The 27,752-nt window shown below is 43.2% G+C and overlaps 1 protein-coding gene across 1 annotated transcript; it reads left to right on the forward strand.

Moving 5' to 3' along the window:
• The first annotated feature begins 8,348 nt into the window (after positions 1-8,348).
• On the forward strand, positions 8,349-12,040 carry IRF2BPL (interferon regulatory factor 2 binding protein like). Its single transcript, XM_074996730.1, has one exon. It carries the CDS (start codon positions 9,015-9,017, stop codon positions 11,205-11,207), a length of 2,193 nt encoding a protein of 730 aa, XP_074852831.1. The 5' UTR covers positions 8,349-9,014; the 3' UTR covers positions 11,208-12,040.
• The last annotated feature ends 15,712 nt before the right edge of the window (positions 12,041-27,752 follow it).

Genomic DNA, 27,752 nt, shown 5'->3' on the forward strand with positions numbered 1-27,752 from the left:
CTCTTGGCAGGACTAAGCACCATCCCTGACATATCTTTTTTTTTAATCTATTTGCCCCAGACTCCTAAATGGTCTCCTCAAGGATTGAGCTCACAACCCTGGGTTTATCAGACCAGTGCTCAAACCATGACTTGATTCATCTAAGCAATACTGTCTAAGGCTATGTCTACACTACAGCGGTCCTTTGAAATAAGTTCTTCTGGAAGATCTCTTCCAAAAATACTTCTTTTGAAAGATTGTGACCATACACAAAAAAGTGGATTGAAAAATCGATCCCCTCTTTCAACAGAGAGCATCCATACCCTGGATGCTCTTTTGAAAGAACAGGCCAGGAAACATCACAGATCAAAAAATCCAGTGCCATGAGGACTGCTCTTTCAAAAAAAGGTCTCTCTGGGATGTCTCCACACTTTTTTTCCAAAGGAATCTTTTGGAAAAAGGTGCTCTTCTTCATCTGGGAGTGGAAGAGGGCTGCTGGAAAAAGTGATACATTCTTCCGATTTAATATCGAAAGAATGCATTTTATGTGCATATGCGCCACAGGATTTTTCAAACGAGCCCTGGCTTTTTTGAAAAAACTCACTAGGGTAGACGTAGCCTAAAAGTAATACACCAAGGCTGGGTCTACACAGAGTCACTCTCCCGGCAGCTCCATGCTAATAGGAAGCCTCACAATTGCAAATGGCTGCTCATTAGCATGGTCACGCAGCTCATTAGCACAGCTGCACGAGTTCTGGCTGTAGGCACAGGGGAGTGCCGGCAGTAAAGAGGCTGTGTGGACATGCTCCTGCCGGCAGAAAGCCCCTCTTTCGCCAGCCCCTTATGCCTGGACTGAGTTAATTTCGGCACTTGGTATCCCTTAGGGAATTTTAACAGCACTCTGAAAAAAAGTAAATTTTATTTTTTCTGTCTTCCTACCATAACTCATCTTGATAGAAGTCCAACTAAAAAGAAAAACTCCTCACCTTCTTCACCTTTTGCCTATTCCCACTCTTGTCTTGTACCCCTAAACATCCTTCTTTCAATAGCACAGTGTTAATCAGTATTTAAACCCAGGTTGACGGGAGGAGGGAGTCTTTGACTTCTTTCACATGGCTTCCTTCCAGCGGGAAAGGGAGGTTATATTTTGTCATACAGCTTGAAAGATTTGAGTATGCTTGCTTGCTTGCTTTTTTCTTATTTGGCTGTCTCTCCTCCTCTTTCCCACCTCCCACTTCTTTTTTTTTTTAAACACAGTAAAGTTTTGTTCAATTCTCAAGTGTTATTAATCACTGGTGGAGGCCAAGAGCAGGGATATTTTTCTTGGCAGCATGTTTTGATAAACAATCTGTGTATGCAGTGGAGGGAAGCGGGGAGACTGGCTTGCTGGTAACTAAGCTAATGTTTGGCAGATTCTTAACTGTCACAAAAGTGCAAGTGGCTATTGGTGGGAATAACCTTTAAAAACCAGAATGTACCGACTCAGTTGTTTCATTACTGCTGATTGTTTATGACATTCCCAGGATGCAAGATAAATACACGATCCAAGGATAAAATAAAATAACAAGAGGACCCAGCATCTAAACACACTGCATAGAAAACACTAACTTGCAGTAGTCATTTGCACAGCAAACAGAATTAATTATAGGTGCCTGATTTCACACTGTAAAATTTGGCAAATGTTGATGACCAGAAATTTGGGTTCACAGATTATTTCAAAAATCATAAACTGTATAGCATTTGGTTGGGATGGATTTAATAGAGGAACCGTAATACATACGTGCTTTCTGGAATAAAAACTGGACCTATGCATTGTTTAGAAAAAAAGTAATTTATTTCGTACACCTGGATCAGTGCTTAGCATCATCATTGGCAGCAACAGGGCTCATAGATAGAAGAACCTATTAGTAAGCAGTGGCCTGGATTTCAGAATGCTATTATGTAGGCAATAGTGCAGAAAACAGTAATATGACAAGAAAAAGAAGGAAAATTAGCAATAAAAAAACCAGCACATGGCAAGAACATACAACTTGAGAGAATGCGGCTATAGAATAAAAAGATAGATCATTGTTACCATTTACAAAAATAAAAATAAAGGAATGGAAATTCCTATCTAGTAGCCTGAAAACAAACAAATCCTTCACTTATCAAGAGGACCCAGTAGCTGAAGAATTTTAGCACAGGGAATCTGATGAGAAGAGTTAACTGAAATGGTAAATAGAAACACAAACAGTAAACTCTTTCATATCTGGCATTCTATTATCCAGAACTCTCAAATAACCGGCATTTTAACCATAAATAAATTATAGTTACATTTTCCATAAATACAGTATAGTGAAAGTAAATACAAATAAATACACCAAATACAGTACAAGTTTACAGTGTACAATACTACTGTTGTTAAATAAAGTACTCTGCATCCATTTTTGTTTGTTTCTGAATACTTAATCTTGTTTTTCTTTAGTGTTATGCATTGCTTGGTATACCTCTCTATTATCCAGAATATTTGAATATCCAGCAAACTCCTGGTCCCAGGGTTGCCAGATATGAAACAGTTTACTGTACTTATACTCTTTTTTTTCTTTTCAACCTGCTGTTTTGTCGTTTCCTGGCAGCATATAGAAGAATATACTGCTGTTTATCTTTTAATTGGACAAAATTCCAGAATTCTGTCCTAAAGTGTGATTTGATTTCACTGACACACTTTCCTGCACAGACTGACCACTTTTCCATGTTAATATAGTAATTGTTCTACTAAAACCAGAAATTTTATTCTGCATTATTTTTGTTTATATTTTACTGTACAGAGGTAAATTTATGTAAATCATGCTCCTGATATTTCTTTTCCTTCCTGCTTTTTTTTCTTTAGCTATGGCTGCTATTTTGACCACAGGGAAAATACCAGTTCTGTAGATGAGCTCCTGAAGAACGAATTCACTTGCTTATGACTGCTGCATTATGTACAAAAAATTCACAAACTGGGCAGAATATCAGGAAATAGTTTAAAATATCCTTGGACTGGCCATTTAGAACCAAATCTTTTACTCTAGAAATGCATAGTTCAGGGGTTGTAACTACTACAGCTGAAAACTTTGGCATTGTTCTGTGTTCATCATTAACAACGTTCTGGTGTTCAATTATTAATAATAATACTCTTGCCATGAGATTACTACTAAATGCAGCATTCGGGAAGCTAATGCACAAGCATGGCATGGAAGCAGTTAACTGGTTTTTAGTCAGGCACATATTAGATTTGTTTTTAGGGCTTCTTAATGGTGCATTGTACTCTCTACTTCCTATATCTCCTAATTGCATTTAGAAAGATGCCTACTGGTTTGTATCCATACAGTTGCTATTTCCATTGATTATATTGTTTCCTTCTCTTATATTATAGCATCATCTGTGCTCTTAATTCATATTTTTGGTAAACGAAAAGGAAATGGGAATACAGCAAAGGGGTCATTGGTCTCAAACTGGAGCATTTATCCTTAAGCTAAAGGAAGGACTATGGCATATTACTTCTGATGGTGAAAATTATATCCCCTGGGTCTTTGGGGCTACTGGTAGGTCATAAACTTGCAGTGATCTGAACAGAATCCCTAAAGCTGCATCTAAAGCGCAAATAATGTATTGACCAGAAATAAATACATATTTATATATCAGTTGTTTGCTGCTTTAGCTGTATCTCTCAGCAAATCCTCTACCCTATTATTACACCCCCCGTGTACTTTTTTTGTTTGTTTGAATTAAATCGTTAATTATTTGGATTCCTTCTTTTCCTCCTCCAAATGTAATTTTAATTCCAAGATTATTTCAGAGCTGAATAAACATCAGACTTGTTTGGTATAAATCCAAGAAGACTAATCTGGACTTCCATTGCCCTACCGCTAGCATGGTAGAGAACATTGAAGAATGAAGGGAGGTGACCAAAAAGGCACACTGCTACCCTTCCAGGACTAATACAGTAATGGATTTTATCTGTGTTTGTTACATCGCCACCATTCAATCTATTTTCCTTTAACAGACTAAATTGATACTGACAACCCATTCCCTTTGAAGGTGCCAGGGCTGTGGCATTTATTTGCATTTACATTGCAGTTCTCTTCTTCAATCAGTATTCCTGGTATCACCATTGCTACTAGCCATATTGTTACTATGTTGGCATTTCATCCCTAAGTGGTACTTGCATAATGGTTCAATACATGCCCATGACCCAAGTTTAAATAAAGATTTAATCGTTATGGAAAAACAAACATATTTCCACAAGTGTGTATCCCTTCAAATAAAACTAAAGGCAAGTTCTGTCCGGTCACAGATGGTAATGTTCAGTTTCTTTCTAGTCACAAACTATAAAGGGAGTTGACATCACCTGTAAATGGTTTTCTGAGGCTAGATTATATCAAAGGTGATGATTATTTATACCCTCTATAAAGACAGTTCTTTTCACTCAAGGAGTCTGCCTGTTACTGTGAGGTGAGTGTTACCAAAAAAGGCTTTATTGAAGAAGAATTCAGTGGATTGAAGGAGCCAGGGCGAGGGGCAGTTCAAACACAGAGTGCCTTGTCATTTGTTGAGTATGTATAAGACTGGGAATGAAATACAGTTAGGATATCCTAGACTTCTGCATTCCCAGACACTCAAGATAAAGGGAAAATACTCAATTTGAGTTTTTAAGGGAAGGGGTGATCTTTTCCCCTAGCCCCGTTCTCCTCTTATGCGATTAACACGCAGCAGTTAAAAAGGGGAGGAGAAGAACTCACCCTAGCAGGAATCAGAGAGCATACATGCTTATTTAGTTAAGTAAAATCATATTAATGTACAAATCTTGCAGCCTTCACAAAATCATTGTGGTTATAAGCAGACTTTCACTGTAACTAGCTTTCCAATTGCCTTGGTTGGATCTTGCTTCTGTGAAGCCTCTAACTTGTCCACAATTTAGGTATGAAAATCCCAAGTGTGCAATCCACTTTTCCTGGAGATCATAAAAATTTGCATAAAGGAGACTGAGATAATTCAAGGACTTTAATCTCTACTTGGTGCTTCTGTGAGGTTTCCCCTTTTTATAAATAAGGTCACTTTGTCAGAATTGATTTCTTTTATTGTATTTTATCTGCACTTGCTACTTCTGAAACTTCTTTATTGTATGCATTTCTTCAAGCTTTCTCTTAAAGAATAAGATGATAAAAATATCAAATTAGAACTGCCTTTTTTATGGAATTGAGCCAGCTATATTGAGATGTTTTAGACAATTAGACAGTAAATTGAGAAATATTGGTGATTTGAGGAACATGTATTTATTACAAGAAATAATATCACCAAAGTGTGAAATATGAAGAGTGCAATGTAAATTGACCGATTGCTAGTACTATATGCCTATGTGTATACACACTAACTCCTTGCTTAATTCTGTAGTTATGTTCTTCAAAAATGTTACTTTAATCAGAACAACGTTAAGTGTATCCAGTTACCCCTTTAAGAATTAATATACAGTAAACTCTTTCATATCCAGCATTCTATTATCCGGAACTCTCAAATAACCAGCATTTTAACCATAAATAAATTTTAGTTATTGTTTTCCATAAGTACAGTATAGTGAAAGTAAATACAAATAAATACAGCAACTACAGTACAAGTTTACAGTGTACAGTACTACTGGTTTTGGTAAATACATTTTTGTTCATTTCTTAATATCTAATCTTGTTAGTGTTATGCATTGCTAGATATACCTCTCTATTATCCGGAATATTAGAATATCCAGCAACTTCCTGTTCCCGGGGGTTGCCAGCTATGAAAGAGTTTACTGTAAATAGGGGTGTTGAGATTCCAGGGGATTTTTTTTCAGTGGACAAAAGACACTACGTACATACATAGGATAAATTTAAACGGTTTTAAACAAGCAGTTTAATACTGTACACAGCAATGATGATTGTGAAACTTGGTTGAGGTGATGGAGTCAGAGGGTGGAATATTTCCCAAGGAACGTCTTGCTACTAAATGATGAACTAGCACTCGGCTGAGCCTTCAGGGGTTAACACGTTGTTGTTAATGTAGCCTCACATTCTCCAAGGAAGCATGGACTAAGGCTGGAGGGAGGAAACACAATAAACCAGGCAGTGGCTGCAAACACTTCCCTGCAGAAACTGCAAATGATGATGAATCCACACTATCCCGCTGGAGTGCACCATTCTCTTGTCTGGATGGCGAATATATGGCTGCAGAGTGGCAAAGAGTTTGTTTGTGAGACAGAGACACACACGCATACAGAGTGTGAGTGTGTGTGTGTGTGTGAGAGAGAGAGAGAGAGAGAGATGTGCGTTGCCCCTTTAAGTACGATGCCCTTTTAAGTACAGTATTGTAGACCAGGAAGTTCAGGCATCACTCAAGAATCTGTAGCTGTTTGTAACCTGCTTTGTGGAGGTGGGGCGGGGGAACGCAGGGAAAGGGGCTCAAACGGGAGTGGTTGGCTAGCTGGACATCAGCACCCCCCCCCCTCTCTCTCTCTCACACACACACACACACACACAGAGAGAGAGAGAGAGAGAGAGCAGGCAGAAGTCTTGCAGAAGCAGCTCCAAGGGAGAGGGCAGGAGCGGGGGGAAGGGGCAGATGAATCGCGGCTGCCCAGCTGCATTTTACAGGGAACTTAGTGGAGCTGATAGGGGGCTGCCAGCCCACCCTGGTTCCACACCCCCACAAGGATGGCGGTTTGGAAAATCTTGAAAACCAGAAAATCTTGCTAGTGGTCAGCAAAGGAGGAGGCCAGACCATGTTATAAGGGAGCATTGCACATCTTTGCATTGTACAACTTTAAACGGGAATGTGCTCTAATAGATAAGCAGCGTAACAATGGAACATTAACTGGGACAGCCATTAAGTGAGGAGTTACTGTCTAGGGAAAAGTGGGACTGCACCATGGCAATCAGAACTGCCTCAATAGGACAGAGAGAAAAATCAAGTGCCAATTTTTTTTGGAGATTTTTCTCAATAAAGGAGAGAAGTGAATAAATATTAATATAAATGAATAGGTTATTCAGCATAACCCGCTGTAATATTCTCAGTTTTACGGTGTCTAACAATTTTCCCTGGTGAATATTGACTCAGGCTGAGCAGCTAGTTACAGTGGGTGAGCTGGAATATGAGTGAGTGATGCAATGCTTTTAGCAGTGTGCAGAGGAATACTTGCAAGTTTCTTAGTAATCAAATCCCAGCAATGAAAGTTTATTATTCTTTGGGAGTGGACAGCAATTTCATTGTTTGCAAAACAGAAAGTGACTGCAGTGAGAATAAAAATGGGTAATCCACAGCCCCTCCTGCTTGCTGAGCATGGTCACTGGCATGCATGACAAGGAGAGAGAAGGATGATCAAGTTTCAGAATCACAGTCTAGAAAGTAAAAGATTTTTTTCCGTTAGTCAAATGAACCGACAACTAATTTGCGCTAACAGAGGCTGTTTTGAATATTACATTTGTTACTCCTTTGAGGCAAAGGCTATTTAAAAAAAAATGAAAGGCTTGAATTCTCACAACACTGGGGAAATCCTATGTCTCTTAGCATTAGTGAGATGATATCACACCGATTACTCACCTGCTTGAGCTCTCGTATACCCCCGCGCAATGCACAGCACGTTTCTCAGTTCTGTCTTAAACACTCACCAAAGCTGGCTCATTTAAACACAACAAAAGCAGAAAGGCTGCCATGCATTCATTGGATTACTGAAATTGTGTCATTCTGTCACCAAGATCATTGAAAAAATTAAATCAAATAAAGGTTGCAAACATGGTTAGTTTGGTGTCCCTGGCACGTTTGCTTTAATAGCCGAAGCGTAAAACCCACCAAAGGACTTAGTGGCAGGAAGCTGTGCAATTGTCAGAGAGTCTAAATGGAGTGATTCGTAGCTAAACTCCTGCAAACGAGACATTTGAACTTTGAAAGCCCAGCCAGAAGAAAAAATTATTATTCTGCATGTGCTTCCTGGCTGCGTTTTCATTTTGGAGAAGCTGCCATGAGGGGTGGGGAGGAGGGAGAGGGAGCGATCTCGTGTTGAAGTTTCCAAACATAGCCCTTGGTATGTCTCTCTCTTTCATTTCCAGCGGTAACTTGCATCGCTTCAGCTGTTGTACACACAAGAAGGGAGGAAACGGGCAGAATGCCGAGCATGCGCAATGCCAGCGCAACAAGTGGGCTCCAGGTCCATAGACAGAGGAAGTAGGGGGAGGGGGAAGAAGCTGGTCAGTGCTCGAAAGGGGAACTGCAGAGGGGGGAGGGGAAGCGAGGGAGGGGGAAGAGGAGCGAGAGCATGGTGGTGACGTGAGGGCTCCACCCAGGTGGCATCCGAGCCGGGAAGAGAGAAGGAGGGGAGGAAGCGCGAGGAGGGGGAGAGCAGGGGGAGGAGGGGCAGAGCCGGGCTTGGAACGCAGAGTAGCACACAGTGACACTCAGGATTCCAAATTCCAATTCCGAGGAGCGATCGAGGATGTGAGTGGGGAGCTGGCGGTGCCGCTCGCCATGCTGCTGCCGTGAGGAGTTGCCACCGCTGCCCTCGGGCTTCTCCCTCATCTTGTACGCCTCGCACTCGGGAAAGTCGCCAGGGCTCCCGGGACCAAACAGCTCCCGGTGGTCCCTGCTCTAACCGGCGGATCAGCAGGTAGCTGAGTTTGACCTCGTAAGGCAGCAGCTGCGAGTAGAAAGGGGACTCCTGTCTTCTATCGCACACTCCCTCTCCCGGAGGAGGCACTGCAGAGAACACGACAGCCCAGGGAAACAGAAGCGGCTGGAAGGCGACCCCCACCCCCATCGGAGAAGTAGAAGCAACCCCCCCACCCCACAGGGGCAACAGTGTCAGCACCAGGCAGAAGAAGCCTTGTCCAACAGCCACAGTGAGTGAAAAGGTACACAGCCCCTGCCCAAAGGGGCAATAGCACCAGGACTGAGAACCCCCCCTTCAGTATTCACTAAGGGGGTGGAAGACTCAGCTATACCCTCTCTCACCCCCACCCCTTCCATAACAGCAGGCAGCTCCAGCAGGCAGCTCCACCATGTCCGCTGCACAGGTGTCCTCATCTCGGAGACAATCATGCTACCTGTGTGACCTGCCCCGCATGCCCTGGGCCATGATCTGGGACTTCACTGAGCCTGTGTGCCGGGGCTGCGTGAACTATGAGGGTGCTGATCGTATTGAATTTGTGATTGAGACAGCCAGGCAGCTGAAGCGGGCGCATGGCTGCTTCCAGGATGGCCGTTCCCCAGGCCCCCCACCTCCTGTTGGGGTCAAGGCTGTGCCACTCTCAGCTAAAGAAGCAGCGGCCCAGCAGCAGCTCAACCATGTGGATGCTTCCTCCAAAGCAGCTTCTGCAGGACTTCCCCAGTCCAGCCTGGACCGCTATGGACTCAGTGCAGCTGCAGCCGACCAACGCAGCCGCTTTGAATATCCACCGCCCCCGGGAAGTCTGGGCAGCAGCCACGCTGCTCGCCTGCCCAATGGGCTGGGTGGCCCCAATGGTTTCCCCAAGCCGCCTGAAGATGGCCCCCCGGAACTGAACCGTCAGAGCCCCAACTCATCCTCCTCTTCCTCCTCCTCCCGCCGTGGGGCACATGGGGGTCTTGTGCCTGGCCTCCCTCCTGGGGCTGGCGGGGCCCAGATGAATGTGCCACCCAATCTACTTCCACAGACCTTACTGAATGGTCCCCCTGCTTCTGGCGTGGCATTGCCTCCACCGCATGGGGGGCTGAGTGGCCGTGGTGGGGGACCCCCGGCTTCCTCTGCTTCCTCCCAAGGGGGCACATGTGGCAGTGGGGGTGGCAGCAGTTCATCCTCTGAGGCCTGCGGTAAGCGCCCCGGCTCAGTGTCCAGCAGTGATCAAGAGCGGGAGCTAAAGGAGAAGCAGCGCAACGCAGAGGCGCTGGCTGAGCTCAGTGAGAGCCTGCGGAACCGGGCCGAGGAGTGGGCCAGCAAGCCCAAGATCGTGCGGGACACACTGCTTACCCTGGCTGGCTGCACACCATATGAGGTCCGCTTCAAGAAGGACCATGCACTTCTTGGCCGTGTCTTCGCCTTTGATGCTGTCTCGAAGCCTGGCATGGACTATGAGCTGAAGCTCTTCATTGAGTACCCGAGCGGTTCAGGCACCGTCTTCTCCAGTGCCTCGGGGGTGGCCAAGCAGATGTACCAGGACTGTATGAAGGACTTCGGCCGTGGCCTCTCCTCTGGCTTCAAGTACCTGGAGTATGAGAAGAAACATGGCTCAGGGGACTGGCGGCTCCTGGGTGACCTGCTGCCTGAGTCTGTGCGTTTCTTCAAGGAGCTGGTGGGTGCAGACATGCTGCCCCAGCCCTACCTGGATGCCAGCTGCCCCATGCTTCCCACAGCCCTGGTGAGCCTCCCCCGCGGTGGAGCTGGAGTTGGTGGGACACAGGGGGCTGGAGCTGCCTCCAGGGGTCCTGGGGGAGGCGGTGGTGGTGGAGGAATGCGCAAAAGAAAGGCATCCCCGGAGCCCTCAGATTCAGCGGAGGGAGCCCTGAAGCTGAGTGATGAGCAGCAGCGGCAGCAGTGGATGGCCAGCCAAAGTGAAGCGCTTAAACTCACCATGTCAACTGGGGGCTTTGGGCCGGGGCATGGAGGAGGGCCCCCACCCCCACCCCCACCCCCTCTGGGGCCTCACTCCAACCGGACCACCCCACCTGAGTCGGCCCCTCAGAACGGACAGTCCCCCATGGCGGCGCTCATGTCAGTGGCTGATACACTGGGCAATGCCCATTCACCTAAGGACGGAAGCTCAGTTCACTCCACCACTTCCACGCGCAGGAACAGCAGCAGCCCCGTGTCCCCGGCCTCAGTGCCAGGCCAGCGTCGCTTGGCTTCTCGCAACGGAGACATGAACCTGCAGGTGGCACCTCCTCCCCCTAATGCCCACCCTGGTATGGACCAAGTGCACCCCCAAAACATTCCAGATTCCCCCATGGCCAACAGTGGGCCCCTGTGCTGCACAATTTGCCACGAACGCTTGGAGGACACCCACTTTGTTCAGTGCCCATCTGTGCCCAGCCACAAGTTCTGCTTCCCTTGTTCCAGAGAGAGCATCAAGGCCCAAGGGGCAACTGGAGAAGTCTATTGCCCCAGTGGAGAGAAATGCCCTCTAGTAGGTTCCAATGTGCCTTGGGCATTTATGCAGGGTGAGATCGCTACCATTTTAGCTGGGGACGTTAAAGTGAAAAAGGAGAGAGACCCTTAAAGATAGGAAATCAAACTCCTTCAGCTTCCTGAAGATGTAGAATTGTGAATATAACAAACTGCAAAAGTTAGTCTTATGTATAGACATTATTTTCGTCGTATGTTTCTATATTTTGAAACAAAGGTATGTACTCTTCTTCATTTGAAGGATAGAGCTGGTTTTTGTTAAACAGAATATACTATTGTTTGGTTACTACATACTATCTGTTCTCATTTTTTGGCAGTGTGTTGGCTAGATACAAAGTTAATAGCCCTTAGCGATTACCTGCTGCTGGTGTGTATTTTTGTAAATGTATGCACTTCTTGAAAGAAGAAAAACAAACAAAAAAATACAAAAAAAATATTTTTTTTTGCCAAGGCCAGTGTTGATGCCTATAAAAATTGCTACAAAAATGGTGACAGCTTACGTTTTACGAGCCCTGAGTGTTAGTCTTTCACTTTATTTCTTTTTTTTTGTTTTGTTTTGTTTTTTGTTTGCAAAACAGTGGGGGGTGGTATGGGGGCGTTTTTTGTTGCAAGTTTGTAAGGAAAATGTTTCAGTTTGTTTCTATTGATCTGAACGTTTTTAATCTTCATGTGTTTTTGTTTTTGCTTTATTGGTGCACGGATGCTTTTGAACAGTAGAGCAAAATGCTGTACATGGAAAACATGCTCTGTTTGTCCTTTATACATTTCTGTAGTTAACAGAACACTGTAATGTGCCTTGGAGCTTAGTAACTTGTAATAAATTCAATTGATATTAATACTTCCTGAGTAGCAAGTTTTATTTTTCTCAGAGCTTGGGCAACAGATGCAAACCATGTTTCCTTTTAAAAAGTCTGTTTATCCAAAAGCTTGGATTTCATTCTGATAATTGTGGCATTTGTACACACACTCGCATATATGGATGATGATGATGTTATCAAATTTATCTAGGTCTTGGCTCTGTGCCTGTTTACATTTAACCTTTAATGTTGCAGTAACAGTTGCTGACTAAGCATTTTCTGTTTACTGTTTCTGCATCTCATTTCCCCCCTAAAGCTTTCCAGCTGCAAAATGTTTTTACATAAAATACATCCTTTGCATGTACAAATTAATGAGGACTGAACTCTTAGCAAGATTCAACCCTCTTTTATTGAAAAGTCCAGCATTGTGTCTGATAACTTTAGTCAATTAAAAACGTGTTCATTGAAGCTTGGCAATGATAATGGACTCTAGATGATGCACGATTATGTAACTGAGCTCAGCACAAAAAGTCAAGCTAACAATTTATGCAGTCTATGCAGCTCTTGAGTATAGCTAGTGCCTTTAGTAACCGGATTTTTATTCTGTTTTGGTGAACATTTTTACGTGAAAACTAAGCTGGTAGGCTGTTCAGGGTTTGTCCTGTCACTCCCCCTCTGCAGTGGAGAATGATTACTCACTGCATTGTATTAAAATCTGTACTTATTGGCAATGTGCAGATGTGATTGTTCATCTTATTAACTTTGTAAAGTGATATTTGCATTTTTGGAAGTGAGGGTGTGGGGCAGTAGAATATCTATTAGGTGGTCAACAGGCAAAGTAAATACACAGGCCTCTGACTGGCTAGAAAATGCAAACAAACCTAGGATGAACTTTGTCCTCTTTGTGAGGCAAATGGGAGGAAGGATAGTAACCCTTAAACAAAAACAAAAGCATAAGTCCCTTTGCAGAATCATTAACAGAACTGAGGGATGTCCCTAGGGCATTATGTCATCCCTCGTGAGCTGCGGGTTTCATTGAATGTTGGGGACCCTGGAAAACACACTATGAGGTGAAGAGGCACTTTTAAAAGTCTAGTTGGCATTTGGCCGTGTACTGTATCTGGTTGCTGCTAATAATAAGCTTGGTTTCTTTTCCTGGTAGAAGTGACAAATGAAATGGTGGAAGCCTTAAGTCTATGGTCTTTTTGTCTGCATTATGCCTCCTTATTCCTCTTTGTAGTTGCAGTCTGCAGCTACTTTGTGGGTCCTTTCCTACCAGCTTTGAATCTCATCCCTATTACACTCATGCGTTAAGACAATGACCTTGTATTTTTTTTAATCTTCTGCCAAGTGTTGTACTGATGCTTATAGATCTTATAAACTATTGTTCTGAGGTAATTAACTTGGGCTAATAATGCACAACAGACAATTGTGAGTTAATTATTGACTACAAACTTACCCATTTTTAAAAAGTGTGGATTTATATTGATAGTATATTTAAATGTATATCTTTAAACATGGAGCTCCCACATAGGATTTTATTCCCCAATTAGAGCAGGATTAAAACTGTGGTTTACAGATTAACCTACTGCAGATGCATAAAGTTTCACTTTAATATTACTTTCCTCTTATTATGGGTTAATGTGTGGATTGTAATTGCCATTAAAACAGAAAAATTGCAGGAGATTCAGTATTTAACCATCTCCTAGAAACTTGAATGTCCTGATTTAAATAAATATATAAAATAGAGCAGCCTTTGTGATATTGCAGGCAGTCATCAGTTACAGAAATCTCTGTTTTGATGGATTTAGGAAAGGAAATGTAGCGAAGTATTCCCCAAAAGTTTTAAAAAATAACTATCGGTTATCAGGGACTGATTTTTTTTTTTTTTTTTTTTTTTTAGCAGACAAGGGAAAAGCAAAAGACAGTAGACATCCATGGAAAATAAGCCTGAAGTGAATTGTAACACTGCAGTTAACTGAAGTTAGCCAAAGCTAAAAGGAATTTGTTGTATGGAAGGTCATTTGTTTATTTATATATATTTTTTGTAATCATGTGAACTTTATGTTTACTGTCACCCATTAAGCATCCAGTCAGGGCATATCAGGCAGCATTTCCTTGATCCCACTCCATCAGCTTTTTTCTTTTTAAAGGTGTTCACAGCTGGCAAACAAGCTGTAATCTTTTTTTTTTTTTTTAGGGTGGGGGTTCAGTTACAGAGATTCAGTTGATTATATATTTTGTAGTGCCATTTTCCTCTTAGGATTTATCAGTTACTCAAGCTAAAAACCTAATCTTTGCTGGAGTTTGTCTTACTATTATATACTCACTGATTTCTCACTGATATAGGTGTTCATTTTTCTTACCTCTCATTTTCATTTAAAGGGTGAAATATTTAAACTTTTTTTTTGCAAACAGCTTTAAAGGAATAGGTAATTTTGGCCATTTCCTTAAACAGCTTTGGCTCTTTAGTTGCTATGAAATGGAGCAGAATATGCATGGCAGGGGATATTTTTAAAAATCTTGGCAGCTCTTTTTTAGCTAGAAATTTATATGCTTGAACAAAACTTAACACAATTGTAGCAAAGCGGATGTGTTACATATGTTGAAAATGTTGCAAAGTTTGACTGAGACCTGTCACCCTAGTAATCTTGGCAAGTTTTATTTTAAACAAATCCTTTTATCTTTGTCGTGACTTACTATGACCCCAGCTTTTCCAATTTTTTAGTCCAAATTGCTCACGTGAACCTTTATTTTAAAAGACCATCTCTTTTGACTCAGACTGTGTGTCAGCAGTCCTTAAATGTGCAGGGGTCACTGGACTAAGATTTTCTTTACTTCTTTAGGTGTCTTGTATCTAAGCAGAATTTTTCTTTTCTACAAGGAAAGGCCCTTGTTTCCCTTCAGGTCTGAGATTCACAACTATACTACTCCTGTAGTGGTTGGTTTGCAGTTCTTGCAGCCACTCTCCATTTGTAGTAGGATGCTTTATATTGTGCCTTAGCAACCTCTCTGTGCCACAGTGACACAGCCCTTAAATTTTCAGTAGAATATTGAACTGTCAATGTAATGCTGACTCTTAAAAGGCAATTCTTGAGGAAGAACAGCTTCCCCCTTGGCTTTCAGCTATCAGAACCCATTACAGCATTCATCTTCTACCAAAACCACTGCACATATTCCCTTATATCTGTTTTGCTGCGGCGGAGAGGGTCTAACTGGACTCCAAAATGAAAGGAAAAATACATAATTTAAAATATTATCAGTGTTGGTGTAAATTCCATAAAGATACTGGGTATGGAGTTCTTCAGATTCGGAGATAAGAAGTGGGTCAGCCCCTCAAAAGCTTATCACTGAATAAATTATTTTGTTAGTCTGCTTGGTTTTTTGTTAGAATACAGACTAACACGGCTACCTCTCTGTTATTAAAAAAGATATTGGGTTTGTTTACAAAGTCTTCGGACATTTTATAATGATGTTTCATTCTGTAATTCAGCCTATGCACGTGGAATTGCTAATAAAAAGAACATTTGGAGGGAATGGATTTTGTAGGTATTTTAATATGAAACAACTGCAGACAAGATCCTTCTTTTCTCTGTCTTTAACAGGAAAAATGCATGTCAGCAGTGAGGCTGATTCACAAATAATCTCAGGGAAGTATCTTTCTTTACACGTGTTTAACATGAGAATAGCACAGTGCAGCCTAAATCTACATTTCTTATCCTCCAAGGAGGGTTTTGCAGGAATTGAACTCTCTCTTGGTGCACATTGGTTTTTACCCATTATAACAGCAGTGTGGGATTGAATGTTGTTTCAAGTTTCTGATAGCAAACCCACCACTCTCTATCAGCTACCCAATTAAAAACAAGAACCTATCCACAGAGAGCGAAAAGCCAAGGGAAGCAGTTAGATAAGTGGAGGAGGAGTTGTAAAGGGGGGGACAGCCTGTCCAGGGTGATTTCCAGACAGGTTGAATGAGCTAGGTTACTTGGGGCTAGGTAGTTTAAAGGTAATTATATTGTGCAGTCCAGCTAGCTTCCTGCCTTTGTGAAATGGAGCTTGTTTGATTTCTTTCTTTTGCCCATGGTGGCTGCAGCAGCCAAAGAAATGTGAGTGGCTCATACCCACATATACATACATACAAGCCTGCTGACTGGGTGATATCGCATTCCTGCTGCTGCTGTGTGGATTGCCTTCCCATTGCGCCCTTCTAAGGTTATCTGAAAGAGGTGGGGGTGGGGGTAAGGTTGAAGAGGGTCAGGCTTCTTACATTTCAGCTGACTTGGCATCAGATCAGAACCCCTCCTTCTACCCCTTCAAACTGAACGTAGCTAAAGCACAGTCTCTGTTGGCTTTATGCCCTTTCATCAGAAAGCTCAAAAAGTTGTTTGCTGCTACTCTCCATGTGGGGTAAAGAATGGTTTCATAGAAGGAAAATAACTATTCCTTCCCTGCTCTGGGTTGCTTTTTTCCTATTGTTTCCTTCTGGAAAAGAGAGCTAAAGCAAAAGCTATGCTTTCTTCCCAGCGGTGAACATTCTGTGAGTAAATACCTGGAGCTGTCAGGTGGGGTTGGCTGGCTTCAAGGCTGGGTTATTTATTTATTTCTTTTGCTAAAGAGAAAGGAACTTTGCTTTGTTTAGCGCTGCTGTGAATAAAGCTGGAAACTCCACCCCAGTTTCTTGCTGCAGCAGCAGCAGCTCTGTTCTTGGCTGCTTTGCAGAGGCAAAACCCTGGGAGAGGCGGCACTGGAATGCCATGGCATGTGAACACAGATGGAATTAACTCCACTTGACTGGGCCCCGGACTAGACAGTCATGTGACACTCCCCCCTCCCTCTGCAGAAAGGATTGGAATGGGGGACATGAAACATGCCTGTGCAGCTTCAAGGAGCGGAGCAGAATTCCCCACTGTCATCCTCCTCCCTCCCCACTCCCTCCTTGCAGGCTGCCAGAGGGAGGGCTGATTACAGTATTCCTATTGTTCAGGCAATTTACAAGTGGATTTGCATGGCAGCGGATGGGGTGGGATTTATCAGTAGAGGCTAAATTCGTCAGGATTACTGTTAGGCTGGGAGATTCTCAACGGGACTGATCCCTGTGTGAGTGCTGGAGAGTGACCAAGTTTAAATCCCCTTTTCTGCAAGTAGGTGAAGGGGTGGCTGGCTGTGTGAAGCAGAGGAAGGCAGGGTACAGCTGGCTGGAAGGAAACAGCTTCACCTTGGCTTAAACTGTAACTCTCCACTCAGAGCATGCAGCTCCTGGCAGCTAGGCTCATTCCAAAGCCTTGACTCAGGGTTATCTGCACACTGGGTAATAATCAGCGTCACTGGAGGAATGTGCAGAGAAAGCAGCCATGGTGAAAGCTTAGGGCAGTGTTTCCTCAGTCTTTTTGGTCAAACGACCACTTAAGCATCCTGACTTTGACTGTGCCAGCTGTCCTCTCGTTTATTTTGTTTTTTGCCTCTGTGAAGGGGCCAGCACCGAAGCATATCCTAATACTTTTGTCTGCTGTAAGGAAAAGCCCTTTTATGTACAGTTGTCAATGCTTTATTAATACTAATTAAGGATCCCAAGACTAAGGAAGCAAGGGTATACCCACTCTGTTTGTTATCCGTTTTCCAGAGGAATAATCAAAGTCATTTAATCATGGTCAGGTACTATAGCCTTTGATTACCTCTCCAGCTACTGATTCTCCTCTCTCCTGGGTAGGAATAAGAGAACCCTGTGTAATAACCACAAAAATCTTGAGTGCTTGCACTGGTGTACATACTTACAAGCTCAGGCTGTTTGCTTCTTTTCTGTGTCCTTCATGCAAATGGCTTCAAGGCTACAGCATGCTGCAGTTCTTGCTGATGCAATACACCAAGGGCTGGGGTGAAGGATAGTGTGTGTCAGAGGATAGGAGCTCCTCCTTGGCTGCAGTAAGACTTTAGTACGTTCAGATCAAAGGCAGGAGGGTTGCTTTAAATCAGGGGTGGCCATCCAGTTAGAGACTAAGAGCCAAAATAGCTGTGGATAGAGTGCAAAGAGCTATATATTATCTATCTATCTATATCTATCTATCTATCTAGCAATAAATAAATAATATGTGGCTCAATCCCCTTCCCCTCCCCCAGAGCCAGGCACTCCCAGCCTTCTTGCTCTAACCCAATCCCCCTTCCCTTCCCCAGAGCCAGGCACCCCCAGCCCCCCACTTTAGCTCAGGTCTCCTCCCCTCCTCCAGAGGTAGGCTCCCCCAGCCACCTGCTCTAACCCAGTCCCACTCCCCTCCCTCACAGCCAAGCATCCCCATCCTCCCATTCCCACTCTAACCCAGTGCCCATTATACCTGGGACTCACCAGAGTTGCTGCTGCTGCCTGCACACATCTCTCCTGCTGGGTGCTGGGGTGCATGTGTGGAGTGGCGGTGAGCAGTCCAGGCACGCGGCTCCAACGCATTTCATTGCTCAAAGAGGAGCATGTGGCTCAAGAGCCACTGGTTGGCCACCCCTGCTTTAAACAGTTGTGATCAAAATCTGTCCCAGGCATTCTTCTCTGAACACAGTTAATGTTAATGAAGGGGGAAGAAATGCAAGCCCAAATAGGGAAAAGAACAGGTTAAAGAATATTTGGATAAATGAGATATATTCAAGTGGGCAGAATCTGATGAAATTCATCGTAGCATGCTCGCAGAAGAAATCTCAGAACTGTTAGTAACTATCTTCGAGAGCTCCTGGAGGATGGGTGAGGTCCCCGAAGAAAGGACAAACCTATCTTTGAAAAGGGGAAAGAAAAGGACATGGGGAATTATAAACCAGTCAGACTTACTTTGGTATCTTTATAAAATACTGTACTGGATAGGTCTGCAATGAGGCGTCCTTGATTTCAAAAGTGCAAATTAAAAATTAAGGAATCAGAGAAGTGGATTCTCTTGACTCATTCAAGGCTTGGAGAAAGCTTGGAATTATTTTCTCAGAATTGCAAAATGTGTCTGGCCCTTATATCCCAAGTAATGGGGAAGAATTCTTAGGCAAGGCTTGTAGACCAAACTGGATGACAAGCATCATAGGCAGGTTATTAAGAGCTGTGTCACTGTAGCACTTTAGCATAGACATTACCTGTGCTGAGAGGCAGGAATCTCCTGGCAGTGTAGATAATCCACCTCCTCAAGAGACAGTACCTAGATTGATGGAGGTATTTTTCCATTGACCTTGTGCTGTCTTCGTGGAGACTTAAGTTGGTTTTACTACATCCCTCATGGGCATGGATTTTTCACACCCTGACCAACATAGCTAAACCAGCCTAATTTTCAAGGATAAACCAGGCCTTAGAGAAGGCAGACAGCCTACAAGGAGTGGAAGAAGGGCTGGATCACCAAGGGAAACCTATGTGGAGGTCAGAAAAATCTGATCTACACTAAAAAATTGGGTTGGTTTAACAGTGCTGGTCAGAGGTATGAAAAATTCTTTCATCGACCTAACTGCCACCTCTTGGTGAGGTGAATCATCTTTGCCAATGGGAGAATCCCTTCTTTTGGCATAGGTACTGTCTATAATGAAGTGCTACAGTATAGAAAAATGAGAACGGTCAAAAGTCAAGCATAGTTGGACTTTGTGAAGGAAGCTTTAAACCCATAGGCTGTGGCCACACTACTTGCTGCTTTCGGAGGGGGCATGGTAATGAAACACTATGGCAGATGCTAATGAGGCACTGCTATGAATATGCAGCACCTTATTAGCATAATGGCGACCACGCATGTTTCAAAAGTGCCAGTTTAGAAACGCAGTTGCCCGTGTAGCCAGGAGCCTTTCAAAACAACTCCTGATTTCAAAAGCCCCTTCTTCCCATTTGGTTTTGGGAAGAGGGGTCTTTCGAAACTGGGGATGGAGTTGTTTCAAAAGGCCCCTGGCTACATGGGCAGTGTGCATGTCAAAACCGGCAGTTTTGAAATGCGCGCACCTGCCATTATGCGAAGGAGGTGCTGCATATTCATAGCAGAACCTCATTATCACCTGCCAAAGTGGTTCATTACCATGCCCCTTCTGAAATGCTGTGGCCACAGCCATAGTTAAAAAAGGTTCTTTAGACATGGAAGTAAAACAAGGAAAGAAATGGGACTGCTAAGCACTGAGGTTGGGCTTGAGGTTAAAAATTTAGGCATGGTCCAACACCTAAATGGATACTTTGCTTCAGTTTTTAGCTAAAGGCTAGTGAGGAGCTTACAGATAGTGACAGAATGACTAAAAGAAATGAGGCGATGGAAGTAGAAATTACTACATGTTAGGTGGAAGTCAAATTCAAAGAGCTCAATGGAACCAAATCAAGGGGCACAGATTATCTCCATCCAGGAATATTAAAGGAACTGGTCATAAAATTTCAAGCTCACTAGAAAGAATTTTTAATTAATTCATAAATGTGGGAGGTCATATCCTATTCCTGGAGATCTGGAACCTCTTTTTAAGAAAGGAGGGGAAAAAGTTATCCAGGAAACTTCAGGCTCATTAGTTTGACCTCAGTTGTATACAAGATCATGAAACAAAGTTTGAGAAAGAAAGTAGTTAAGGACATAGAGCTTTCCCTCTAGTCAAATTGGTGGAGACCCTTGGGGATTTTTGTCTTTCTCTTCAGTGTGAGGCACAGGTAACTTGCTGGTTTGAACTAGGGTAAATAGTGTATTCTATAATGTGAAGCCTTTAAATCATGGATGTCCAACCTTTTGGCTTGCCTGGGCCTCATTGAGTGAAGAGGAATTGTCTTGGGCCGCATATAAAATATATAATATAGTTAATGTATATAAATCACATAATAATGTTAAAAGTTTATGATTTTGTGGGGCCGCATTACTAGCTGTCCAGGGCCGCATGCGGCCTGCGGGCCACGGGTTGGACACGCCTGCTTTAAATCACGATTTGAGGACATCCCTACTTCAGCTAAAGGTCTCTTTACAGCAGTGCTCAGCAATCTTTATCACTTCAGCACTAGTTATAATTTTGAGGCACACCCAATATATATCTATATAAAAAACCCAATCCCCTCCCCCTCCTCCAGAACCAGGCACCCCCAACTATAATCCAGTCTCCCTCCCCACCTCTAGAGCCAGGCATCCCCAGCCCTCCTATGTAACGTAATCCCACACCGCTCTTCCAGAACTAGGCACCACCAGCTTCCCACTATAACACAATACCCCACATCTCCCCCAGAGCCAGGCCCCCCAGGCCCACCCTCAGCTCTAACTTGATGCTGGTGACTTACCAGAGCTGCTGCCCCTGCTGCGCCACTCCAAAGCTGCCACCACTGCTGCTGCCACCTCCAAAGAGCCACTACCACTGCCACCACATGCTTCTCCCACCAGGTAGTAGGGAATATGTGCAGGGTAGCAGATGGCACTCGCAGCACATGGCTGTGAGGCACACTAGTGTGCCGTGGCACACCAGTTGTGGCGCTCTGTCTTATGGGACTCAGTGCGGGAAGTTCTGTGGCTTAGGATATGCAGGAAATCAGGTGTACAGGGAACTGGATTTGATGACTTCTCAAAGTCTCTTCCAGGCCCGCATTTTTATGATTCTTTCACTAAGCATGTGGAAGACTTAAGGAGAAAAATTAAACATGTTTAGATTGGTGTACAGCTGGGATAGGGCAGGCACCTTTTGTGAAGAAAGAAACAGTGGCAGGAGTACAGTGTCTGGCCTGTTGCTGGTATTACAGATCTTAGAATTTACAGGTCTCTGAACTTATGTTACTTTGTCCTTTAATATGATCACTTTGGCATACTTGGCCTTGTCTCCTCATACTGATTCTTTCTTTTACTTTTCTATAAAGAAAAAATAATTTGAAGGAAGAGCCAAAATCTATGGAACTAAAACTAAGGAACAAATTCTGGTATGGGCTCCAGCCCGGGGTTAACAGTGTACATTATACATAAATATAATCCCTTCCTTCAAGAGCTCGCAGTGTCAAGTCAAAAAGGGGCATTTTGTACCTCGGTTCTATTCCACCTCCTACAGTGAAGGATTGTTCCCTGTACTACATCAGAAGGAAGCATTATTTGAAGAAATGTATTTTTATGCTTTTGACATGAAAAATTTCACTTGTAGCTTTTTGCCCCATCAGCTTTCCCCTTTTCCACCTCCCGAGGGGGTAGCTGTACCCTTTGATGTTTACTGTTTGGGGGATGGAAGGGATGGAGGCCCCAGAGACACTACTACTTATGTGGTCACAGAGGGGTAGCCGTGTTAGTCTGTATCTTCACAAAACAAAAAAGCAGTGCTGTAGCATTTGAAAGAATAGCAAAATAATGTATTAGGTGATGAGCTTTCATGGGAATGCCCCACTTCCTCTTTTGCAGATCTGAAGGAGTGGGTCTGTCCCATGAAAGTCTTTAAAGTGCTACAGGACTGCTTTTTTGTTTTACTACATGTGTGATCTTTACATGGACATTTGTTCAAGCTCATTTAAAAAAGGACCAGAAACCAAAGCAAATTGATTAATCAATCAGTGCTCTTGGGGGCTATCTGGAAGTTGCAAGTAAGTATTGGGAAATGACGCAGAAATTCCCATGCAGCTGTGTATCTCTTTTCATGCAGAAACCTTTATGCTACCTGAGGAAGCAGTACTTCTTGACAGCTGAATGTGTGCAATGAAGGAGCAGCTGAAATAAGGGCTTTCCATGATCCGGTTGCAGCATCTTTTTAGTTCTGATGGTTTTATTTTTACATTAGTAAATTGCACACATTTTACAAGTTAGGGCTTGAAGCCTCCTTCTGGTAGAAGATCAGTCATTTGGAAGGTCTCCACCCTTTTCTTCTTTCCTGGAGATGTGCAATCCTCAGCTTCGTTGGGACATGCCTAAGAAGGCAGGTGTAAAGAATCTGGCTGGATCATAAACATTTGGCACATTACCTGCCACAAAATATTGTTTTAAATGAATGGGGTGATTATAGGAATTCTTATGCTTAATGCAGTTAACTAAGACTGTTGGGAGCATCTTGCTAAACTCCTTTTCCATACACAATCCCTGTGGGTCATAGTCTTTGTATGAGGTAACAAGGTTGCCATGGAAATGCATACGACATCAAAGTAAGCATGTCTTTGTTGTCTAGCTATGTGAAGCCCCAATAGATAGTGTGGATATGCAGCACCACTGTTTAAGAGACAGGATGAGATTAAAAATAATTTAAAATCAATTCATCTACTTCCTGTTGTTACAAATAAAGCATACAGCATTTACCACAAGCCTGGACCATGACTAGGGCTTGTAGGCACTATGAAAGTCTGAAGACTCATAAGTACATAATTTAAAAATCTACTTTTAAATATTTAAATTTATTTATTTATTTATGCATCAGCTGATTGATATTCTGAACTTCACTTTTGAACTGTCAGAGGATAGATGAATTAGGTTAATTGTAATCCATCACAGTAGCTCAAGGCTTGATTTGCAAATACCTTGGAGGGGTGAGTGGGGTTTACATGTTGGTACAGATTGAACCTCTCTAATCCATAACTCTATTGTCCAGCAACATCTGTCATTATGGCCCCCTTTTTATCTCCAGAGACAGTGGTTAGCAGCAGTGGTGAGGATCTATGGGCAGTGTTTGAATCTGCAGCTTCTCTCATGACTTATTTGTCCAGTATTGGATTTGCACAGTCAGTTGCAATAAACACGTCAGTCTATTTCCGAATTCTTGAGTCTGAGGGTTTTTCCTTCTAAGATGAAGTTTTCGCATGACTTGCACATATACTATTGAAGGATGATGTTCCCTGTCGTAGCAGTCGTCGCCAGGTATTTTGCTCTGATGATATAAGATCAATGTTGAATTTTTTCATGGTGTTTTTGCATATATCCTTTAATCTTAGCTTTAATCTTCCTCTGGTTCATGCCCCACATGACAGTTCACTGAAGAGGATTTCTTTGGGAAGACATTCGTCACCCATTCTTCTCACATGATCAAGCCATTGTAGTCTTCTGCTGTAGAGGATTGCTTTGAGTCTGGGTATGCCATATCTTGACAGGACATCCGCATTTGAAACTTTATCTTGCCAGTTGATATTCATAATTCTGTGGAGGCAGCGAAGATGGAAACTGTTCATTTTTTTCTCCTGGTTTGAGTAGGTGGTCCATGTCTCAGACCCATATAGCAGGATACTCAATACATATGCCTGGTGGATTAGTATCTTTGTTTTCACTGTGAGTTTAGCATTGTTCCATGCTCATTTCACAAGTCTGCCAAAAATAGTAGCTGCCTTCCTGATTCAGATCTTCAGTTCTTCATCCATGGATAGGTTTGTGGTGACAGTAGATCCAAGGTAACAGAATTGTTGAACCCCATCTAATGGGCTGTTACCCAGAATGACATTGGGTTGTTGAGGTATACTGTAATGTCCAAAATAGGACAGGAAATAGGATAGAGGTTCACGAGTGAAAAGAAAGCACCCAACACCGAGGCTAGTTGAAAAACATTTATTTGAGGCAATCAGCACTTAGCACCCCAAAGGAAATTTCCCAGATCTATAAGGCAAGAAGCATTAATCTTACATCCTTCAGTAGTCGGGGACCCCAGAAGGACTGCAGATGGCCCCTAAGGAAGTTGCATGGCACCGGCACCTGGTCCAACAGAGAAGTCCAATTTGCTGCCAAGGACTGTGGTTTTATAAGTTCCTGCACTTGCTGAGTCATGATTATATAAGGGTTCATTCAGTTAGTACGCTGGATTTCCCCTTATCTGTTCATGTACTGCTTAAGCTAACTATCAGGCATTGTTCACATGCACAGGGCAGCTAGGGTGCTTTCCCTGGGTCACAACATCGTAAGGGGACTCTGCATCCACCCCTAGATCTGCACGTACAAAATTATTCTGCTTTGGTCCCTTACATATACCTTGAGTGAATACAACAGTTTTATTCACACTTATGTCCAGGGAAAACAACTTGCAGGCCTGGATAGAGAATCCATCAGTGACTGTAGTGTGTCTTCATTATGAGTGACAAGAGCTGCATCATCTGAAAAGAATTGTTCCCTAATGAGGACTTTCTTGACTTTAGTTTTGGGCTTGAGCTTGCCAGGTTGTAGAGAGAGCCTTCTAATCTTGTGTGGAGAATTACATCGCTGCATGAGTTTTGAAATGTGCAGTTTAGTAGAACTGAGAAGAATATGCTGAAGAGGGTAGGGGCAAGAACACACCCTTGTTTGACTCCACTGTTCCTCGCAAATGCTTCTGATGTAGATCCATCATATTGCACTGTTGCTTTCATGTTTTTGTGACAAGTTGTTATGAGCTTGAGTAGGATTGGTGGGCAGCCAGTCTTGGTTAATACTCTGTATAGTCCTGATCTACTACTGTGTCAAATGCCTTTGTTAAATCCACAAAATGCTATGAATAATGGTTTTCCTTGTTCTCTGCATTTTTCCTGTAGTTGTTGAAGAGAGAAAATCATGTCCATTGTTGACATGCCAGCCCTGAAGCCACATTGTTTCTGCATAGACTCAATTTATGAGTTTTTGCAGGCATTTGAGAATGACACGAGCAAATGCTTTTCGTGGGATGCTCAGTAAAGAGATGCCTCTGTAGTTGTTGTAGTCACTCTTGTCACCTTTTTTTTTTTTTTTTTGAGAGTGATGATGTTTGCATCCTTCGTGTCATGTGGGACCTCTCCTGCTCTCCAACATTTTAGGAGTAAATTATAGAGGAAAGGGAGGAGCACAGCCTTGTTTGCCTTCAGGACTTCAGCTGGGATTCTGTCATTTCCTGGCACTTTTCCATTGGAGAGAGCATCAAGAGCTTGAGAAAGTTCCTCCTCCATAGGCTCTGCGTCTAGCTCTGACGTTTCTGGCAGTGTTGGGATTAGGTTGTCAAGTTCAGGTTGTACTGTACGCTTGTGGGAATAAAGACTTGAGTAGTGTTCCACCCATCTGGACATCTGCACCTTTTTGTCTGTGATCAGCTGCCCATTTAAATGGTTCAGTGGGGCGACTTTGGTAATGTTTGGTACAAGTGCTTTCTTCAGTCCATCATGCGTAGTTTTCAGGTCTCCCAAATCGGATGCCGTTTCAATATTAGAACATAGATTGGCCCAATACTTGTCCGCACACCACGTGGATTTTCTCTGAACAACAGATCTTGCATGTCGAAGTTGAACTCTCGTGCTTTGTGATGGGTTCTTCATGTTATTCAGATGTGCCTTGTGTTTTTCTTCAAGAAGAGGCCTAAGAATGTCAGCATTTTCATTGATCCAGTCTTTGTTAGAGAATTTATGTGTTCCAAAGGCAGACTTGGCACATTCGTACATTGCATCTCTCAGCATGGACCATGCTTCATCAACAGTTTTTTGGTCAGGTTTGTGCTCCATTTTGCAAGTGAAATCATCTGCGAAGACAGAGCTTTTCAGAGCATCTCTACTATTGAGGGTATTGGTCTTTGGCTTTCTGCATTCCGTTGTCATATAAAGTTTCTTTGGGATGATTTTCACTCTGCTGATGACCAAGGAGTCATCAATGTCACAATCTGCACTGTGGTATGTGTGAGTAAATTTGACAGCATTGGGATGTTTCTTGCAGCGTGAAACCTTGTAACACTCTTTCAAGTTAAAGAAAGTATTAATGATGCAGAGTTGATTCTGACAGCTGAATTTGAGAGGCCTTTGACCATTTTTGTTCATTTTCACAATACTGTGATGACTGAGGCAGATGGGCCTGGACGGATGATCTCGTCTAACTCTTGCATTGACGTTGCCAAGGATGTACAGCTGTTTGCCAGTTGGAAAGGATTCGATAACTTTCTGAAAATTATAATAAAAGCGGTCCTTGTCTTTGGTGCGTGATGCCAATGTGGGTGCCTAAGCACTGATGATGTTGACATATCCTGACTTGGTGCAGAGCTTCAAGGATAAAATGTGTTCTGATTCAGCTGTGGGAGTATTGACAGATTTCAGCAGATTGTTCCGAGCCGCAAATCCAACTCCATAGAGGTGGTGTTCTTCTGAACTCAAGCTCTTCTAGAAGAAAATGTAGTTGGCTTCTTTCACTGACCCAGCATCTGCAAGCCTGGTTTCCTGGAGAGCAGGGATGTCGACATGCAGTTTGTGTAGCTGTTGGTCTTTGAGTGCTGTTTTGCATATTGAGTCCGTGTTCATAAAGTCATAGGCAGATTCAAGTCCCAGACACATGGTCTGCACATTCCAGCTACTGAGCTGGAGGCAAGTTGATTATTATTTTGTTTTATGGTGGGTACAATCATTACATCTACTTTTTGATTTGTGGTCTATCCCCATGCACCCAATGAGGAAGGCAGATGTGGTGGGTCAGCACCTTATTGCCCAGGGGCTGCCCGGCTTGTGGTGGGCAGTAGCTGACCAGTGGAGTGCAATGACTCCTCCCATCAATGAAAGTGACCTGTGGCATCCTCCTCTTTGCCAGTTGAGGCGGGCTTATAACCCGTAACTGCCACTTCCCGTATTGTTTCCATGCTATCAGCAAGGATGGAGTGTCCTCTCTATTTGGCTCCCTCTTACATGCTGCATTGCCTGGGCTAACGTTTGGAGCAAGTGCGTTGCCCAAGCAGCACTATCCCTCTGTCGGTTGCCCCAGTTGAATCCAAAGGAAAGACACAAGTCAGTACATTTGGAAAAGAGGTGACTGCAAGGAGATGCTGGAAAGCAGAATCCTCCCTGCTAACCGCCTTAGGGTCTCCACTCTGGATTTTCTGTCTGGGTTTACTCCCATAGTCTTTGGATCTCCTGAACCTACCCAGACAGCAGTGGGGAATTTTCTGACAGCTTTGTCTTCCCTAGGGTGATGTAAGGAGTCACACTCACTTGCGTACTGGTGATTAAATCATGGTTCATACACCATTTGGATTATCCAAAATAG

Source organism: Carettochelys insculpta, chromosome 6 (assembly GCF_033958435.1).
Source record: "Carettochelys insculpta isolate YL-2023 chromosome 6, ASM3395843v1, whole genome shotgun sequence".
NCBI classification, from domain to species: domain Eukaryota; kingdom Metazoa; phylum Chordata; order Testudines; family Carettochelyidae; genus Carettochelys; species Carettochelys insculpta.